The following is a 21,936-nucleotide window of genomic DNA, read 5'->3' as shown; positions in this document are numbered from 1 at the left end:
CAAGTGTAATGCTTCATGGGGTCGTCCACTCACAGTTAACAGTTCTTTGTATTGAGTTGTATATACTTGAAATGTACTGTAATTCTGCAAACTGTTAATAATTACTTCAATCAATCAATCAATGATAGATCTTAGACTTCTTAGAGTATTGATTGAAAACATCCGTCCTTGGGTTCTGGACACTGCCCTCCTAATAAACATCTGTCCTTGGTTCTGGACACTGCCCTCCTAATAAACATCTGTCCTTGGTTCTGGACACTGCCCTCCTAATAAACATCTGTCCTTGGTTCTGGACACTGCCCTCCTAATAAACATCTGTCCTTGGTTCTGGACACTGCCCTCCTAATAAACATCTGTCCTTGGTTCTGGACACTGTCCTCCTAATAAACATCTGTCCTCATGGTTCTGGACACTGCCCTCCTAATAAATATCTGTCCTTGGTTCTGGACTCTGCCCTCCTAATAAACATCTGTCCTTGGTTCTGGACACTGCCCTCCTAATAAACATCTGTCCTTGGTTCTGGACACTGCCCTCCTAATAAACATCTGTCCTTGGTTCTGGACACTGCCCTCCTAATAAACATCTGTCCTTGGTTCTGGACACTGCCCTCCTAATAAACATCTGTCCTTGGTTCTGGACACTGCCCTCCTAATAAACATCTGTCCTCATGGTTCTGGACTCTGCCCTCCTAATAAACATCTGTCCTTGGTTCTGGACTCTGCCCTCCTAATAAACATCTGTCCTTGGTTCTGGACACTGCCCTCCTAATAAACATCTGTCCTTGGTTCTGGACTCTGCCCTCCTAATAAACATCTGTCCTTGGTTCTGGACACTGCCCTCCTAATAAACATCTGTCCTTGGTTCTGGACACTGCCCTCCTAATAAACATCTGTCCTTGGTTCTGGACACTGCCCTCCTAATAAACATCTGTCCTTGGTTCTGAACACTGCCCTCCTAATAAACATCTGTCCTTGGTTCTGAACACTGCCCTCCTAATAAACATCTGTCCTTGGTTCTGGACACTGCCCTCCTAATAAACATCTGTCCTCATGGTTCTGGACACTGCCCTCCTAATAAACATCTGTCCTTGGTTCTGGACACTGCCCTCCTAATAAACATCTGTCCTTGGTTCTGGACTCTGCCCTCCTAATAAACATCTGTCCTTGGTTCTGGACACTGCCCTCCTAATAAACATCTGTCCTTGGTTCTGGACACTGCCCTCCTAATATGTGAGGAGACCGTGTTTTTGTTTTTACAATTACTTTAATCTATTTTAATTACTTTATTTAAAAAAAAAAAAAAACACACACACACACACACACACACAAAGCTGAGCATAGGACGTGCTAGCGAGCCTCACAAATCACACCCGTGTGAAGTGAGGGGCACTCTTATCATTTTGTAACTGAATGATACATTAATTATGAAATAATATTAATAATGATTGAATAATAATAATGAATAATTAATGACCTGCCATAAAACGATAGCCCTTTAATCAATATATTCTGGAGGTGTTTGTATTGGACGCCAGACGTTCTAACTGTGGTTTTCCAGAGTGACACAGATCTTCCCTGGTAACATCTTCAGAGACTTATCATCTTCATTATAAATGTATGGAAACAGTGTCTCAGTGAAGGTGTGTGTGAAGGTGTGCAGGCGTGTGTTAGAATCAGGATCAGAGAAGGACAGCTGTCCTCTGTCCCAGTCCAGATGGACTCTGATCCTCCGGGGTTTCTGTTTCACTGAGAGAACAGTCTCCTCATAACCATCACCATGTCCTGGTGAGTAGACTGCTTTGTATTTATCCCTATATAACTGTATTATCCAGCCTCCTCTCCCTGTGTCTCCCTCCCTCCAGTACGACTCCTCACACACACCTACCTCCCAGTTTGTATTGTCTCCAACCTCAACATCCCAGCTGTGAGACCCTGAGTCAAAGCCCTCAGAACCCTGAACACTGCACCAGCCAAACCTCTGTGTTGTCAGGAAGCTGCTGCTCCTCGTCTTCAAATCTCACACTGGTCAGATCATCAGACAGCACGAGATATGGACCAGCAGTGTTGGGGTCCAGGACGACAGGAGTGTAGGAGACAATGTCCTTCATCTTGTCCCAGACTCTGAAGGTCAGGTTCTTCAGGTGTTTGGCCTGGTCTATCAGCATTCCTCCTGAGAGCGGCGGTGGGTCCTGCAGGGTGAGCTGGACTCCCTCCATGGTGGTCTTGTAGTTCTGCAGGAATGAGACGTGGTCGTCGGCTCTCAGCTGGTCCTCGGCAGCTTGGATTGCGTTGGAGACGGTTTCCATTTCTCTGCTCAGAGCCTCAATCCTCTCCTTCATCTCCTGACTCTTCTGAGCCTCTTCCTCCCGCAGAGCGGCCATCCTGGCCTCCTCTTCCTCCTGTAGGAACCGGCGGAGATTCTCAAACTGTTCCTTGATCTGCGTCTCTGTGTTCCTGGCCTGAACCTTCATGTGTTCTTCTGCTATGGCGTAATTTGTTTTAACCCAACCAAAGGAACTCAGTTTCTCCTCTAAAGGCTCCAGTGATTCCTGGACCTTCTGTTTGCAACGTCCAGACGCTTCGTCCACGGGTAAGAACTTGTGTCCGGCGTGTTTCTCTGAGTCGCGACACACGAGACACGCCAGCTGTTGGTCGTCCAGACAGAAGAGCTTCAGCTTCTCGCCGTGTGCTCTGCAGAGGACCTCCGAGCTCAGCGACGACGAGCTCCGGCCGTTCTCCTCCAAGAGCTTCTCACACAGGTTCTTCAGAGCAAAGTTTGTGAGAGGATTGTCCTTGGAGGATCTCCTCTGACAAACGGGACATTCCCTCGTTGGTCTTTCCGTCCACCATTCCTGCAGGCAGTCTTTGCAGAATCTGTGTCCACAGGACAGCACGACGGGACGTTTAAAGATCTCATGACACACGGGACAGCTCAGATCCTCTTCCTGACCAGTGAAACGGGAAGCCATTTTGTTCTGCCGCTCCCTGACGCTCCCCGATCTGGAATGTTCTCTGAGGCTGTCGTTACACCGGAGGAATTCTACAAGACAAAACAACAACAGTAACATTATGAGTATCAATAGTAGTAGTAATAAAATACTTTAGTGGAAAAATAAATATATAATATATAATACAATTATGCAAGCACAATAGCAAAGAGATGGATCATTTGTTCCGTCAAATATCACTGTCATGTCCATTGGTCAGTACTACTGTAGTGGACACTTTTTCATGAGTGGCTGCCTCTAAGCCAATGGGAGATTTAGCCAACCAATAAAACCCATATAGGGCTGTATTTTGCGTGTCTTATGTACCAGGTCTTATTACCTATAACTTGAGTAAACTAAAGATCAATGCCATTTGGCTATCCTGAGTGGCGAAATGGCATTGATCACGCCTCCAGGTAATACAAATAAAATGAAAAGAATAAAGGGAAAACGATGCAGAGCGGTTCAGGTTTTACGGGGGCCAGTTTCTAATTGCAGTCGTCCGTAGGTGCTCTTTGAGAGCTGGTCTAGGGATAATAATCTTTCTGTTCTTACCTCGGTGGAGATGGTATCAGATAACAGTCTGTCGGTCTGCCAGGGTGTCTAAAGGATCCTCCGTCTATTCATTAATGGATCTATTTATTTATTGATTGATCGATATTTGTCTCTCTGGTTGTTTTTCGCGTCTCAGTCTCTGACGAGAGAATGTCAGTCTGAGAAAAATGCTGAGACGACTATAGAAGGAAACGGACTTTGATTCATGTCCGTCTGATAACAGGAACACACACACACACACACACACACACACACACACACACACACACACACACACACACACACACACACACACACACACACACACACACACACACACACACACACACACACACCCCGTGTCAATAGACAATGAATCAAAGTTCATGTACTTCATACCAGCCCCTTATGAAACTACATGTTCTCTTTATGTCAAGTACTTCATACCAGCCCCTTATGAAACAATATGTTCTCTTTATATCAAGTACTTCATACCAGCCCCTTATGAAACTACATGTTCTCTTTATATCAAGTACTTCATACCAGCCCCTTAATAACAACATGTTCTCTTTATATCAAGTACTTCATACCAGCCCCTTATGAAACTACATGTTCTCTTTATATCAAGTACTTCATACCAGCCCCTTATGAAACTACATGTTCTCTTTATATCAAGTACTTCATACCAGCCCCTTATGAAACTACATGTTCTGTTTATATCAAGTACTTCATACCAGCCCCTTATGAAACTACATGTTCTCTTTATATCAAGTACTTCATACCAGACCCTTATGAAACTACATGTTCTCTTTATATCAAGTACTTCATACCAGCCCCTTATGAAACTACATGTTCTCTTTAAATCAAGTACTTCATACCAGACCCTTAATAACTACATGTTCTCTTTATATCAAGTACTTCATACCAGACCCTTATGAAACTACATGTTCTCTGTATATCAAGTACTTCATACCAGACCCTTAATAACTACATGTTCTCTTTATATCAAGTACTTCATACCAGCCCCTTATGAAACTACTTCTCCCCAAATCCAAATGGATTTAATTTTCCATCCTGAATGGCAGTAACTATAGCATACAATGAGAACTGAGAAGATCTCCACAAAGGTTTACTCATCAAAACTGATTATAAAACTGTAACCATCAAAGGATGCACTCAACATATATAATTAATTATGTGACCATGGCATGTGCATAATATAAAATATTATAAGTTGTATCTGATATTGATTAATATGGGGGGTGGGTTCAATGAATCGATTATTAATCGGCAGAGCTCTCGACTATTGTCAACATATTCCCCAATTTCCACTGAGATTATGGGGTGAATGAATGTGGCCAGACCCATCTTCTCTTTCTGTCATAGTGACATTGTCCTGCATCAGATCATGTCCAAATCAGGTTCTCCAATCTCCAGTAGCCTCTTCAGTTTTTTTTAAAGATTTTTTGAGTGGTGCAACCACTCCCTTACGGAGCTATGTGTGTGGCTGGCTGGGTCTGAGCACTATGTGTGTGTGTGTGTGTGTGTGTGGCTGGCTGGCTGGCTGGGTCTGAGCATACATAGACAGATAGATAGATAGATTAGAGCAGTGACTGACTGAGACATCGAGCGTGCGTCCGCAACTGGTTGTGGCCCCCATCAAGTGACCTTTTGACCAATGCGGCCCTCGCCCCAAGTTGAGTTCGACGCCCCTGATATACACGTTTGCAGTCAGAGCTTGTAGATCTATTTTTTTATATATTTTTTATCCCACAATTTTGTAACCCATTTTTCACCCCTGTGTCAATCATCTACTGTGATCCTGGGCTCTACACACCCTCCGCCAACCTGGGGAGAGCAACGGACTTGAACTCATGCTTCCTTCATGCCTGAGTGTCCAAGTTGCTCCTTTACACCTGACAGGGGGGAGTTTCCCTGGTTGGACGTATAGCGCGTGGAAGGAACACGTTATTCCAACCAGTTCCTTTCCCCTCCATCAGGTGCCCCGGCTGGCCAGGGGGAGGCAGTTTAGAGACCAGGATTACTGCATGTTTTTGTGAGGGTACCTACCCTAGGGGACACGGGGAGAACATGTGAGGGTACCTACCCTAGGGGACACGGGGAGAACATGTGAGGGTACCTACCCTAGGGGACACGGGGAGAATATGTGAGGGTACCTACCCTAGGGGACACGGGGAGAACATGTGAGGGTACCTACCCTAGGGGACACGGGGAGAACATGCAGACTCCACACAGAAAGGCCCTTTCGCCAACCCGCCTTCGGGTATGGGCACTGATGACGCGGAGGAGGAAACACGCCGCCAGCACCCACAGGCCCCCGAGCTTGTAGATCTGTTATGATTGAGATCTGGGGCGCGAGAGAGAGAGAGAGAGAGAGAGAGAGAGAGAGAGAGAGAGAGAGAGAGAGAGAGAGAGAGAGAGAGAGAGAGAGAGAGAGAGAGAGAGAGAGAGAGAAGAAAGAAAGAAAGAAAGAGTAACATCATCTGGGTGGCCAACCTTCCACGCCTTGTTATTAGAAAAGGACATTTCCCATTAATCTTCCAAACCTGGTTTTGTGGGGACTCTCACACACACACACACACACACACACACACACACACACACACACACACACACACACACACACACACACACACACACACACACACACACACACACACACACACACACACACACACACACAGAGCGGTCTGAGAAATAAGCATCTGTATTTCTGCGCACGGATGCCACACCCAGAACTCTGTGGCCAAACCCCCCACAGAGAGAGAGAGGCATAATTACATGAAACACAGACCGCCTCGAAGCCACATGAAGGCCTTCAGACGCTGCCCTGACGGAGCTAAATGTGGCTGGGAGACCTTTAACCAGCCATGTTCCTGGAAGCAGTGACTGATGTGAGCCTTCATCAGCCATGTTTCAACCTTCACTATCATGTGCAGCTGTCTGTCTGTCTGTCTGTTCACATGTTACAACCTTCACTATCATGTCCAGCTGTCTGTCTGTCTGTCTGTCTGTTCACATGTTACAACCTTCACTATCATGTCCAGCTGTCTGTCTGTCTGTCTGTTCACATGTTACAACCTTCACTATCATGTCCAGCTGTCTGTCTGTCTGTCTGTCTGTTCACATGTTACAACCTTCACTATCATGTCCAGCTGTCTGTCTGTTCACATGTTTCTACCTTCACTATCATGTCCAGCTGTCTGTCTGTCTGTCTGTTCACATGTTTCTACCTTCACTATCATGTCCAGCTGTCTGTCTGTCTGTCTGTTCACATGTTTCTACCTTCACTATCATGTCCAGCTGTCTGTCTGTCTGTCTGTTCACATGTTTCTACCTTCACTATCATGTCCAGCTGTCTGTCTCTCTGTCTGTCTGTTCACATGTTTCAACCTTCACCATCATGTCCAGCTGTCTGTCTGTTCACATGCGTCCAAGTTCAACTGATTTCAGTCTTTTGGATTCCACAGAAGTCAGCATGTCTTCTATGGAAGTGTGACCACTGGCACCAAAAACATATTTATTTTGTTTGGCTTTGCACTGTTGACTCGTCTTGTTTTTCTTATGATGAGTGATGTATACCCACAGGTTAGAGATGTATGAGATGGGACAGAGAATCAGTTAGAACTGAGAGAGAGAGACAAGGAGGAACCTAGAGGCGCTCTGCCTGCCCAGGACGCAGGCCTCAATATGCTGTAAACCATGGATGGAACGAATGCTTCTAACCTCTAACTGAATGCTGACCAATAAATAGAAAGAAGGAAATGTGCCTGCTTGGATCTCCTGTTCATTTCAACAGCAACTTTCAACAATCCTGGTCTCTAAACTGCCTCCCCCTGGCCAGCCGGGGCGCCTGATGGAGGGGAAAGGAACTGGTTGGAATAACGTGTTCCTTCCACGCGCTACGTCCAACCAGGGAAACTCCCCCCTGTCAGGTTGTAAAGGAGCAACTTGGACACTCAGGCATGAAGGAATCATGAGTTCAAGTCCGTTGCTCTCCCCTTGTCCCCCATATATGGGGACTAGGTTGGTGGAGGGTGTGTAGAGCCCAGGATCACATTAGATGATTGACACAGGGGTGAAAAATGGGTTACAAAATCGTGGGATAAAAACCATATATAAAAAAACTATATAAAAAAACAGCAACTTCAACAAAGGCATTAGGTGAATTCATCCACAGAGCCCTGTAAGAAAGACACATCATGAGACACAGCAATAGCCTACACTTTATTATTATTTTTCCTGCTGCACCTTGATTTTCCTTCTCTACTGTACACTACAGTACTGTTTTATCCGTCTTATTCTTACTTGTATGTTGTAACCTTAACTGTACGCTGTAACCTTAACCCATTCTGACCTGAGATCAGATTCATACGAGTTTTCCACTGGACACACACTGGTCTGATTAACCCATTCTGACCTGAGATCAGATTCTAAAAATGTCAGTCGTTCTTCGATTTTTTTTAAATAGCAGACCTACAATCTCGTAGCGCGCCACTCGGTGGCGCGCTATGAGATTGTAGGTCTGCTATTTTTCAATAGCTAAAGCATAACATGATGCTAACACCATCCCGTTCAGAATGGGTTAAAGGACCACTTCACCACTTTTCAACCTATCTTCATATTATAATAGGTCCTCACTAATAATCATGATAAAATGGCATGATTTTTCCCTACTCAGTCTGTGTCTCATATAGGAGGGCTGTGGGCAGTTTAGAAACCGTCTTCCAGTGACATCATCATTAGGCAGATTTATTTTTAGACTGATTTTCATTATCGCGAGAACGACGGCTTCCATTTTCGCATTGCAACTTTTCAGGACTAGAAAGCCTGCAGTTTAGCTTGTATTCCCCATCGATGATGTCACTGGAAGACGGTTTCTGAACTGAGACACAGTAGGAAAGAATTGCACCATTTTTTCATGATTATTAGTGAGGACCTATTATATGAAGTGGTGAAGTGGTCCTTTAACTGCTGTGCTGCCTCTGGGCGACTGATTTCCCCTGTGGGATAATAAATATATCTATCTATCTAAAAATAGGCTAATCTACAAGCTTACAATGTGTTACAGCCTGTTATATCATGAGTTGCCCGCATGTACGTCTAAAGTCTGTGTACTTGAGATACAGTGTCGTTGATATGTATCGTTTACTGCCTGTACTGTAGCATACTTTATGGATAAGCTACGAGAGACATCTCAACGCCAGCAAGGTCAGCCTTGCTGCATAATTGCATTAGTCACGATGCTTTGTCTCATATCTTGTTGTCACGTCATTCTGATCCAGCACTATACATGTTCCTGTGTAGCTATGGTAAATGGTGCATTTATATAGCGCCTTTACCCAAGGTGCTTTACAGAGATTGTGTATTACATTCACCCATTCACACACCTTTACATAGATTGTGCATTACATTCACACACCTTTACATGCACATTCACCCAGGTTGTGCATTACATTCACCCACCCACACACACACACACCTTCACCCATTCACACACCTTTACAAATTACATAGATTGTGCATTACATTCACCCATTCACACACACATTCACACACCTTTACAAAGATTGTGCATTACATTCACACACCTTTACATGCACATTCACCCAGATTGTGCATTACATTCACCCATTCACACACCTTTACATAGCTTGTGCATTACATTCACACAGTCACACATAGACCGATGGCGGAGGAAACCATGCAAGGCACCAACCAGCACATCAGGAGCAATCAGGGGTTCAGAGTCTTGCTCAAGGACACTAACTCTGGGGAGGAGCCCACAGGGATCGAACCGGCGACCTTGCGGTTACCATCCGGCCACTCTACCGCTGAGTCACCGCCACTGCCCTATTCCGGCATTGACCCTTCACTGTCCTGCCGTCTACAGTTAGAGTTACAGTACATCCCCAACAGAGTTGTTCTTATTTTCATTGCTACGGCTCCTCAACGTTCAACTGCTTCTCCTAACTTTAACCTATAATAACAGTGCAGTTTATAACTATAACCTATATCTTTGTGTAGTCTAAAACTGTAACATGTGTTTCAGGAACATCTCTACGCCCACCACATTGTCCAGGGATGTTGAAACAGCCCTATTGTGTAAATGTACAGTATGTGATGAGGGTTTTGAGTGGCGCAACCACTCCTATAGACAGCTATGTGTGTGGCTGTGTCCCCCCCCAGGGTCTGTCCGAGCACGGACACAGCGTTATAGCATTTGTTCACCACCAAGTGTCACTGTTGTACAGCCTAACACACAGACACACACAGGCCAGGGAGGAGAGCTTGTACAGTACAGTACAGTACAGGTACAGCACGGCACCACTCATGGCTCTGAGACCATCATATAGACTGGCCTAATACTTTCTCCAGCCCCATTTAAACATTAAAATATATCATTTTGATTAACCCATTTTGGGCGGGAACCCTTTTTGGCGTTATACATTATGTTATAATTTAGCTATTCAAAAATAGCAGACCTATAAGTTCATAACGCACCACCGAGTGGTGCGCTATTAACTTATAGGTCTGCTATTTTTGCCCTGAGCCCCAAAACTGTAGGGGCCGCGAGGCCCAAAACTGTAGGGGCCCTGAGCCCCAAACGGGCAGGCGCCCAAGCCCTCTGCACATGCATATATTAGGAGTGGGTTTAATTAATGAATACGGCAGTCATCATATCGTATTCCTGCCCGATAAGAATATCATAAAATCAGCAGGGCGCAGCAGGGATTCGAACCCCATCCCAGTAAACCAGGAGCTCCATGCCTGTGCCAAAAGTGCTTTGTTTGCGACGCAACGCAAAAAGCTACCCTACCCTACCAGCCCTACCAGCCCTACCAGCAGCAAATAATACAAAAACATACTTACCGTGAACCATCACGTTCTTCTGCAGATGACAGGCGGTGTCCACAAGTTAGGTGAAATGGTGAAATGAGGGAAGGTGAAATGACGGAACCGGACGAAATCGTGGCAGTCGACGCAAAAGATGCAACGCAAACGAGCGCAACAGCAGGGAGCTCGACGCAACGCAACCGCAGAAAGCCGGAACGCAAACGCAAACCAGAGCAACACCATCAGTACCCTGCAGAACCACAGCAGCGACAGCTAAGGACAATAAACAAGGTTTCTACGCACCGCGCAGCAAGCAGCTCTTCCCCAGCAGCAGCAGCTATAGCGTACAGTTCCTACCTCAATGTCTTGTGCAGGGAGGGGGGGGGGGCATCGGACTGGAACACTTCACACGGGCTCCAGGGTGGGGGTCCTCGGAAGCCTAAATTGGTGGGGCTGTGGGGCCCACGGACATGGCTGGTCTCTCAGGCTGTGGGGCCCACGGACATGGCTGGTCTCTCAGGCTGTGGGGCCCACGGACATGGCTGGTCTGTCAGGCTGTGGGGCCCACGGACATGGCTGATCTCAGGCTGTGGGGCCCACGGACATGGCTGGTCTCAGGCTGGGGGGCCCACGGACATGGCTGGTCTCAGGCTGTGGGGCCCACGGACATGGCTGGTCTCAGGCTGTGGGGCCCACGGACATGGCTGGTCTCAGGCTGTGGGGCCCACGGACATGGCTGGTCTCAGGGTCCAGGGCTTTGTGCTGCCTACACCACTGGTCTCGGGACTTTCTTCATATTCTGGAATTACATAAAGAGAAAAGATAAGTGTCATTAGTGTCATGTATAAGCCTACATCACATTAGAAAACACATGTGGCTGTATAGCCTTGTCAGCCCCCACAACCCACATGTTAAAACTTAACATCCCTCCCCCAAGCTTTTAATATATACATTTTCCCCCCAACTTTTGAAATATGTTTTTCCCTTCAGCTTTTAATTAAGTTTATTGTGAGTTTGTGACCAATACCAATTTTATATTGAAACATGTCTAGACTCACATGGTTGAAGATAGAAGAGGTTAGCATAGCCAACAGTGTTAGCCTAACCAAACAGTTCATTTCATATTTCATATTTATTTATTTCATTTCAGTTATGGTTTTACATGATTATATTTTTTACATATTCCAAATCTGAAAAGAAAAGGAGCAGGAAGAAGATAAATCTTATTTATACCTGCCCCTATCAAAATAAAATAATAAAATAAAACAACTAACCCAACCCTCACCCTTACCCTAAAAAAGAGAACAACAAGACCAAATAACATAGAGCTCAACAAGAGAACAAACAAAAACAAAACAAAAAGTGGTTTTGCATGCCAAGGTTCCGTTAGTTTAGATTCTAAATAGACCGACAGGTCTGTAACTCTGAGAGTGTAACATGTTTAACTATATGGACCCAAGTTACAGCTCTCAGGGTACAAATGGAACCAAATGGACCCTTAAGTTACAGCTCTCAGGGTACAAATGGAACCAAATGGACCCTTAAGTTACAGCTCTCAGGGTACAAATGGAACCAAATGGACCCTTAAGTTACAGCTCTCAGGGTACAAATGGAACCAAATGGACCCTTAAGTTACAGCTCTCAGGGTACAAATGGAACCAAATGGACCCTTAAGTTAACAGCTCTCAGGGTACAAATGGAACCAAATGGACCCTTAAGTTACAGCTCTCAGGGTACAAATGGAACCAAATGGACCCTTAAGTTAACAGCTCTCAGGGTACAAATGGAACCAAATGGACCCTTAAGTTACAGCTCTCAGGGTACAAATGGAACCAAATGGACCCTTAAGTTACAGCTCTCAGGGTACAAATGGAAACAAATGGACCATTAAGTTATTGCGCTCAGGGTACAAATGGAACCAAATGGACCCTTAAGTTACAGCTCTCAGGGTACAAATGGAACCAAATGGACCCTTAAGTTACAGCTCTCAGGGTACAAATGGAACCAAATGGACCCTTAAGTACAGCTCTCAGGGTACAAATGGAACCAAATGGACCCTTAAGTTACAGCTCTCAGGGTACAAATGGAACCAAATGGACCCTTAAGTACAGCTCTCAGGGTACAAATGGAACCAAATGGACCCTTAAGTTACAGCTCTCAGGGTACAAATGGAACCAAATGGACCCTTAAGTTACAGCTCTCAGGGTACAAATGGAACCAAATGGACCCTTAAGTTACAGCGCTCAGTGTACAAATGGAACCAAATGGACCCTTAAGTTAACAGCGCTCAGGGTACAAATGGAACCAAATGGACCCTTAAGTTACAGCTCTCAGGGTACAAATGGAACCAAATGGACCCTTAAGTTACAGCTCTCAGGGTACAAATGGAACCAAATGGACCCTTAAGTTACAGCTCTCAGGGTACAAATGGAACCAAATGGACCCTTAAGTTACAGCTCTCAGGGTACAAATGGAACCAAATGGACCCTTAAGTTAACAGCGCTCAGGGTACAAATGAAACCAAATGGACCCTTAAGTTAACAGCTCTCAGGGTACAAATGGAACCAAATGGACCCTTAAGTTAACAGCTCTCAGGGTACAAATGGAACCAAATGGACCCTTAAGTTAACAGCGCTCAGGGTACAAATGAAACCAAATGGACCCTTAAGTTAACAGCTCTCAGGGTACAAATGGAACCAAATGGACCCTTAAGTTACAGCTCTCAGGGTACAAATGAAACCAAATGGACCCTTAAGTTACAGCTCTCAGGGTACAAATGGAACCAAATGGACCCTTAAGTTACAGCTCTCAGGGTACAAATGGAACCAAATGGACCCTTAAGTTACAGCTCTCAGGGTACAAATGGACCCTTACAGCTCTCAGGGTACAAATGGAACCAAATGGACCCTGTCCACTGTCTCAAGAGTTAAGAGGATATCTTGAAAGGCAAGAGTTTGAAATTAAAGCCATTGTCAAAATGACACCATGAGCCATATTGGAACACTTACCTTAACGTTAAACATAAACATAACGAGATGCACATCTCAGAGGCATTCATTCACAGATCAAGTTCCCCAAACAGAATCATTTCAAACAAAGCTAAAGGTTTTAAAGTTGAACATGTTGTTGTGGCTGATAATAATTTACCAATAAATTACTCATGCCGGCAGGCTAAGCCTGGGAGCTAAAAACAAACTGTAATGACGCGCGACAAAATAATGATAAAATGATTCATATCCAAACAAGCTCAAAGTTTAAAATGTTTATATAGCTCAGTGCACCAAATATTACAATACAATAAATACATATGTAATAAATATGTGCAAAGAATCCAATAAATAACAATCAAAACAGTGAGCAAACAAAACGTGAATGAATCAAACTATAAAGTATATTGTGCGGTCAACAAAGTGCATCCTCCCAGCTCACCCTGCCTCCAAGTTCAAACAGCCTTAGGAGTGAGCTGGTTCAGACACCCATATTTGTCGACTACCAAGGGGCACGCCCACAGAGACGCTCCCACCAGTAACGGAACGTCAATGCGGTGCCCACCCCATCACCAACCAAGTGACAACCACTATAGCTAAGCACTCTTTGGCTCCTACACATGTAGTTACCTTCTTGCTACAGACAGACTGACAGACAGACAGACAGACAGACAGACAGACAGACAGACAGACAGACAGACGGTGTGTAACTTCGTGCTACAGACAGACAGACGGTGTGTAACTTCTTGCTACAGACAGACAGTGTGTAAACAAACACACACCAGGAAGACTACATTCAGAATGCTGCTTCCCACACAGCATTTTATAGTTGAGGCCATCACAGGAGCCAATCAGCAGCCTGGCTCCTCCTAAACGTTATAGGCCAATCAAAGCAGTCAGTCACCACACTTTTTCCCAATTCAAATGAGCTTTATTGGCATTGAGAAAACAATACAAACAATATGTACATGTAGGCTACATTTTAATTTAAAGTCATAATATTCAATAAATCAGTGTCACACACACACACACACACACACACACACACACACACACACACACACAGATGAGGCATCAAATTACCATGAGGTCTCCCCACAAACAGAGACCCGCCTACAAGCTCCTCCTCCACACACACACACACACACACACACACACTCGCATGCACGCACGCGCGCACGTACACGCACACTGACACTCACTCACACACTCATGATGAGGCATCAAATTACCATAATGACTGCTCACAAACAGAGACCCGCCTACAAGCTCCTCCTCCACACACACACACACACACACACACACACACACGTTAGTCTTCCACAAACTGATTGAATGAATGGCCGAAGTATTAAACTTTCCGAAGCCTGGCGAACGTTAATTATTTAAGAGTTGCTGTGAGTTTGTGTTTGGAACTGAACTGAACCGACTCTGGGTACAAATCTGTGGGATTTCATTCGTTTTTTAATTTAATTGAAAGGCTACTTTACGCCGTGGACCCGCTGCGACGCGTTGTGAGCTTGTAGATCTGCTCCTTTTCGAGGTATAAACTAATATATAAACAAATCCGACCCAGCTCTGGTCCATGGCGTTAGAAGGATAGTTTAGTTAGTCGCTCAACTGCGCCACCTACAGATCTCCTCAATGGAAGCTATCCCATTGACCAGGTCTGTAGGGGGCGCAGTTGGATCAACTAAAAACATTATGTTTTATTTCCATTCGGTGGAATGTTTTCTCTTTCTGTCCAAAACATTGTAGCCTACTTTAGAGGCGAGGTGAGACTCTCAGAGTAATGCCACTAGAGAAAGCAGGCTTTCATCATCCTAGAAACCGTCTTTGTTTTAAGTTGCTGAGTGGCTTAAATGAAGCGTATTGTTTTATGTTTGACTAAAAGTCCAGAGGCTCTGCCAGCAACGGCTGAAGAGTCACTGATAAAGTTCATTTTAATACTCGTAAATCAACTCAATTCAATTCAAACAGGAGCTTTATTGGCATGAGAAAACATTGCGTTTTAATACATCTTGCCAAAGCAAGTGTCAAAATACAGTAAAAAAAAGGGGGGGGGGGGGGGGGGAGTATAAATTATAGTAAACAGCATTTTTGTAAATCAGACCTAACGGTAACGGTGCAGTCAGAGAGGGAGCCCCGCCCCCTTTATGAGAGAGAGAGAGAGAGAGAGAGAGAGAGAGAAAGAGAAAGAGAGAGAGACGGCCAGACAGACAGTCTCCACACAGACACTGACAGAACGTGTCCTGACGGAGGACACAGAGACACAGACACAGACATTTCAGTCTTTTGAGGACCGCAGAGACAATCAAACGGAATATCATTGAGTTTTTATTCGTATATATATTGTTTTGGTAACGGGCCACGTAGACCCAGCAGCCGCAGAGATGAAGAGGACCCGGACGGGAGACCAGACTCTCATTGAAATGAGTCCCACCGCAGACAGTTATGGTAAGAACTGTACCTAAATTACACGTTTATTATTTAATGTAACATTATGATTCATTGATTGATTGAAATATTTATTAACAATAGTTTGCAGAATTACAGTACATTTCAAGCACAACTCAATACAATGACTTAACTGTGTGAGTGGACAACACAACACCATAAAGCATTACACTTGTTTACAAGAGGGTCCACCTTGTTCAATTCATCAAAAAATGATACATGAAAGGTTCTCAAAGTGGGATTTATGTGGACGTTTTGAGAGGGTTCCATTCAATATAAACTAAACTGAGACAATTAAAGTTATACTTAGGCCTACAATTAATTACCTACACAAATGACAATTTGAAGTGTGTTCATTATTTGATATTACTTATCAGGTTGTGTATAGCTCTGTACATATTGGAAAGATATAAGTATAAAGTTAACTATAGGTGAATTAATTCCTACTTTATACAGCAATGTATAGTTTATAATCACAACACTTTATTGTATAGCCTATACTGTAGGCTAACTCTGTAAAAAATGTTCATATTTGAATGAAAGTTTTGGCAGTGTTGTGGGAAATATGAAGACTCAAATCTATATAGTATTAATTATGGTTCCATGCTATAGTCTGTCTGGTCGTGTCTGTGAGCAACGACACCTTGGCCTGAAAGCCTGTCTTAACCCATTCTGACCTGAGATCAGATTCATACGAGGTTTCCCACTGGACACACACTGGTCTGATGAACCCATTCTGACCTGAGATCAGATTAAAAAAATGTCAGCCGTTCTTCGATTCTTTCAAAAATAGCAGACCTACAAGCTCGTAGCGCGCCACTCGGTGGCGCGCTATGAGCTTGTAGATCTGCTATTTTTTGAAAAGCTAAAGCATAACATGATGCTAACACCAAAATGGGTTCCCGTTAATCCAATCAACCTTTTGATCAAGCTGTATGTAAAAAAAGACCATGTTTACATATAAACACCTATTGTTTATTATGAGACCTGGGCCTGAATAGGGATCACTAGGTAAGCACTAGAGCCCTCTTAGAAAGTTCTATACCTTGAGTCAATGTCACGTCACTGTGGATTCATTAAGGAGATATAAGGTTAAAAGAGGCTCCAAGGCAGCTCTGTGTCCAGTTGAAGTAGAATAAAAAGCCTTTATTTCATTATTTAACCCATTTTGCGCGGGAACCCATTTTGGTGTTAGCATTATGTTATGCTTTATAGAAACAGGAGATAGGCTCCGCTGGACCTATGGCTATATGGGCCTCATGGCTCGGCAAGGCTACTTACTTAGGGAGAAGCTGAGGAGGTTCTGGTGAGATGGAGACCACGAGAGAGAGAGAGATGGACTCATAGGAGAGAAGGTTGAGTGATCCAGGCTAAGCCTGCTAGACTGAGAGATGTTGTTTGCTTGTTGCTGTTCTTCTGAATAAACTTCTAAGATATACTGTACATTCACCCAGATGGACATATAATATTTCCATCATAACAGCAGAGAGAGACTCTTGTTCTGGTGCGAATATATCATATAATTATTAACATTATTTTACGTGAATCCTATATAGGCTGAGCCGTTTGCATGTTTTTATTCGGCATTGTTTGAATGGTATTACATGTATAAAAATAATTTGATTATAGCAGATCTACAAGCTCTTTATGGAATTTTTTTTAATAAATGGGACCATAATTTTCCAAAAATAATAATATGACTTTAAACTAGTGACTGGAAGCAGAAGGTATTCATGACCATGCATGTTTATTAAGGTAATACAGTCTAGGTGAAGTTGGGCCCAAATACATGGACCTCTATGGAGCTATGGGTTTTTTTGGGCCCAATGACAGACAGCGCCACAACAGGCCATTATATGATAGCACTTCTGTAGACTTAGATAGCATTTGAAACAGACTTATAGCATGTTATGTAGACAGCACTAGAATTGCATTGTATATAGTCATAGCACGCCATAGTACATATGTATAGCATAGTAGTATATATGTAAAGTTTATACGTATAAATTTCATGCACTGTTACTTTCTTAGCTTATGCATGTTTCATGATGAATGTTTTTATGTGATGTATTCCCATGCTTTTGTTCTTGCTTAATGTAAGTCGCTCTGGATTAAGAGCGTCTGCTAAATGCCTAAATTGTAAATTGTAAATTGTATGAACTTTCAGGAAGTCCCGATTTCCTTAGTGGCTTCACAAAATATCTGTCTGACGGCCCCCCTGCTCTGCCCCCATGTCAGTGGCACTGAGTCACAGTCAGTTATGTCCACATACGAATGACAGCTGGCCGACAGCGTGGAAACCCTCAGTCATTCTTCCTTCTCACTTCCACACACTCTGTACTACTAGACTACGACACAGTTTAAACCACCCTCTGAGTGTTTCACAACTCCTATATCTTCCACACTGTACAACACCATTTAAAGTTTAAATGGTGTCTGTTACAACCCCTATCTTCCACACCGTACGACACCGTTTAAACCAAGCCTCTGGGTCTGGAATAAAGGACATGTTATAACTATTCACTACAACTCCAGTTTGATCAAACCCCTCCTAAACAAGGAGACATGTTCACATCCCTACAAACCCTCCTAAACAAGGAGACATGTTCACATCCCCTACAAACCCTCCTAAACAAGGAGACATGTTCACATCCCTACAAACCCTCCTAAACAAGGAGACATGTTCACATCCCTACAAACCCTCCTAAACAAGGAGACATGTTCACATCCCCTACAAACCCTCCTAAACAAGGAGACATGTTCACATCCCTACAAACCCTCCTAAACAAGGAGACATGTTCACATCCCTACAAACCCTCCTAAACAAGGAGACATGTTCACATCCCTACAAACCCTCCTAAACAAGGAGACATGTTCACATCCCTACAAACCCTCCTAAACAAGGAGACATGTTCACATCCCTACAAACCCTCCTAAACAAGGAGACATGTTCACATCCCCTACAAACCCTCCTAAACAAGGAGACATGTTCACATCCCTACAAACCCTCCTAAACAAGGAGACATGTTCACATCCCCTACAAACCCTCCTAAACAAGGAGACATGTTCACATCCCCTACAAACCCTCCTAAACAAGGAGACATGTTCACATCCCCTACAAACCCTCCTAAACAAGGAGACATGTTCACATCCCTACAAACCCTCCTAAACAAGGAGACATGTTCACATCCCCTACAAACCCTCCTAAACAAGGAGACATGTTCACATCCCTACAAACCCTCCTAAACAAGGAGACATGTTCACATCCCTACATGGAGTTGCTCCATGTGCACATGCAGGATGACTCGACGCTGGACACTGGCCATGAAAAAACACATTCCAGTTATTGATGAATCATCATTTCTTCACCAGACAGAGAGATGCATCATTATGTTGTAGTTATTGATATGAACCTGCAGTGGCTATAATGTTTCAGTTATTCAACAGAGAGATACATATTTATATTGTAGTTATTAATGCTATAATGTTTCAGTTATTCAACAGAGAGATACATAATTATATTGTAGTTATTAATAGGCCTACTAATGTTTCAGTTATTCAACAGAGAGATACATAATTATATTGTAGTTATTAATGCTATAATGTTTCAGTTATTCACAACAGAGAGATACATAATTATATTGTAGTTATTAATAGGCCTATACTAATGTTTCAGTTATTCAACAGAGAATGAATCAAAGCCGACTACAGGTTCATGTATTGAATAATAATAATAATAATAATAATAATAATAATAATAATAATACTAATAATACTACTAATAATAATAATAATAATAATAATACTAATAATACTAATAATACTAATAATAATAATAATAGAGCATGATTGAGTTCTGGGAGTACTTCATGAGTGACTGTTTGATGTGATGTTGAGAAACAGAATGGAGCAGTCAGACAGGCAGACAGGCAGTACAGTACAGTACAGTACAGTACAGTACAGTACAGTACAGTACAGTGCAGTGCAGTGCAGCGCAGCGCAGCACAGTACAGTACAGTACAGTACAGTACAGTACAGTACAGTACAGTACAGTACAGTACAGTACAGTACAGTACAGTACAGTACAGTACAGTACAGCACAGCACAGCACAGTACAGTACAGTACAGTACAGTACAGTACAGTACAGTACAGTACAGTACAGCACAGTACAGTACAGTACAGTACACAGTAATGGTAGCTGTGGTTTGTAACTACAGGCTGAAAGAGGACTGGGGTTTCCTGTCAGCACACAAACCAAACGCACTGGATTTAGCTCACATTTACAACAGCATGCTGTGTGGGTGCGTGCGTGTGTACGCGTGCGTGTGTACGCGTGCGTGCGTGCGTGCGCGTGTGTGTTTGTGTGTGTGTGTGTGTGTGTTTGTGTGTGCGCGTGCGTGCGTTCGTGTGTGTGTGTGTGTGTGTGTTCGTGTGTGTCTGTGTGTGTGTGCGTGTGTGTGTTCGTGTGTGTGTGTGTGTGTGTGTGTGTTCGTGTGTGTCTGTGTGTGTGTTCGTGTGTGTGAGTGTGCGTGTGTGTGTTCGTGTGTGTGTGTGTTCGTGTGTGTGTGTGTGTGTGTGTGCGCGTGTGTGTGTTCGTGTGTGTGTGTGTGTGTGTGTGTGTGTGTGTATGTGTGTGTTCGTGTTTGTGTGTGTGTGTGCGTGTGTGTGCGTGTGTGTGTTCGTGCGTGTGTGTGTGTGTGTGTGTGTGTGTGTGTGTGTGTGTTCGTGTGTGTGTGTGTGTGTGTGTGTGTGTGTGTGTGTGCGTGTGTGTGTGTGTGTGTGTGTGTGTGTGTGTGTGTTCATGTGTGTGTGTGTGTGAGCACAGTGCAGATAATACAATCTCACATTACTGAAACGCTACAGTATCTCTTGAAATAGTTTGCATTGATTTTCGACACGGTTACCACGGTTACCGTGATACAATACAGAGAAGATACACCCAGAACATAATGAAATAAAAACACAGGACAGAATCTAAAAAAAGAGAAGATACACCCAGAACATAATGAAATAAAAACAAATACAAATCTCAGTAAGAGATGCTGAGAGGTGGCTCACCATCAGGTGGGATGAGATGTTGATCCATCATTTCTTGATCTTTCTGCTGTTCCTTCGTCTGGAATGTGGTCTCGGTTGTTGTTGTTGTTGTTGTCGTTGGTTGCCATGGCTGCCAGTTCCCACCTGATGTTGTGTGGGAGTTCTGATTGGTCCAGAGCGTACTGAATAACTTCTAGCTTACATAACGTCTTAAGACGAGGACTGAAGTCTAAGATGAACAGCTCATCAGAGATAGTTTTATCTCCTTTCCTTCCTCCAAAGAGCATGATACGATCTCCCACAATGCAACAGCACATACCATGCGTTGGACATGGTCCTTTCCCCTTGGGCTCAACCTTCTTCCAGGAGAAGGTCTCTGGACTGAATTTCCACACATCATTGAAGTTCTGGTTAGCGTTCCAGCCTCCAAATATGTACAGTTCTCCATTGTAGGTAAATGCTGAATGACACCAGCGTCCTTCTGGTAGAAGTTGTGCAGAAGGTGTGTTCAGCCAGCCGTTGGTCTCTGTGTCAAACACTCTGATGGTGTTGTAGACCTCCTCGTACCACCTCCAGCCCCCGAATACAAACATCTTGGTACCAATGATGGTGGAAGAGTGACATTGTGAAGCAGGAGGTGGAGTTCCTCTGGTGTTAATTAAAGTCCAGACCATTGTGCTGGTGTCCAACTTGTACATGTCATTAGTGCATCCAGTCAGCTTGGTGTCTCCTCCATGGATAAACATGACCTTCTCCAACACACAGCCTGAGTGGTAGCTCCTCTCCTCTGGAACAGTCCCAGAAACCCTGGGTTGGAACCATCTGTGGGAGTCAACATCAAATGCATAAAGCACATTGCAGTAAGCCCACCCTCCCCAGATGTAGACTGTATCTTCAACCAACACAGCTGTGTGGCCCCAGTGCTTGGATGGAACCTCAAGGTGACCGTCTCCTCTTCCTGGTTCCACTGGAGGTAACTTCTTCCAGCATAAAGACACTGTGTTGAATACATGGACATCCATCTGTCCCATGGTGTTGAAGGTCCATCCATCCCAGTCACCTCCAAAGGAATACAG

At 43.9% G+C, this 21,936-nt stretch overlaps 1 protein-coding gene and 1 pseudogene across 4 annotated transcripts in view; one reads left to right on the top strand and one right to left on the bottom strand.

The window, feature by feature from the left end:
* Positions 1 to 1,539: 1,539 nt before the first annotated feature.
* On the bottom strand, positions 1,540 to 2,968 carry LOC308314671 (nuclear factor 7, ovary-like; annotated as a pseudogene). The gene has a single exon. The product of its transcript is annotated as a nuclear factor 7, ovary-like (transcript).
* Positions 2,969 to 15,613: 12,645 nt separating this feature from the next.
* Positions 15,614 to 21,936, top strand: part of LOC308314799 (anoctamin-5-like) — a 59,686-nt gene continuing 53,363 nt past the window's right edge. For all 3 annotated transcript variants that reach the window (XM_080762500.1, XM_080762499.1, XM_080762498.1), the window contains exon 1: positions 15,614 to 15,822. In XM_080762500.1, the coding sequence (XP_080618626.1) occupies positions 15,759 to 15,822 (64 nt within the window). In that variant the 5' untranslated portion in view covers positions 15,614 to 15,758. The remainder of the gene's footprint in view (positions 15,823 to 21,936) is intronic.

Source organism: Protomyctophum bolini (assembly GCF_963924005.1).
Source record: "Protomyctophum bolini genome assembly, chromosome: 4".
In the NCBI taxonomy this organism is placed as follows: domain Eukaryota; kingdom Metazoa; phylum Chordata; class Actinopteri; order Myctophiformes; family Myctophidae; genus Protomyctophum; species Protomyctophum bolini.
Note: the sequence above shows the minus strand (reverse complement) of the source record. Positions and strands in the feature narration are given on the sequence as shown.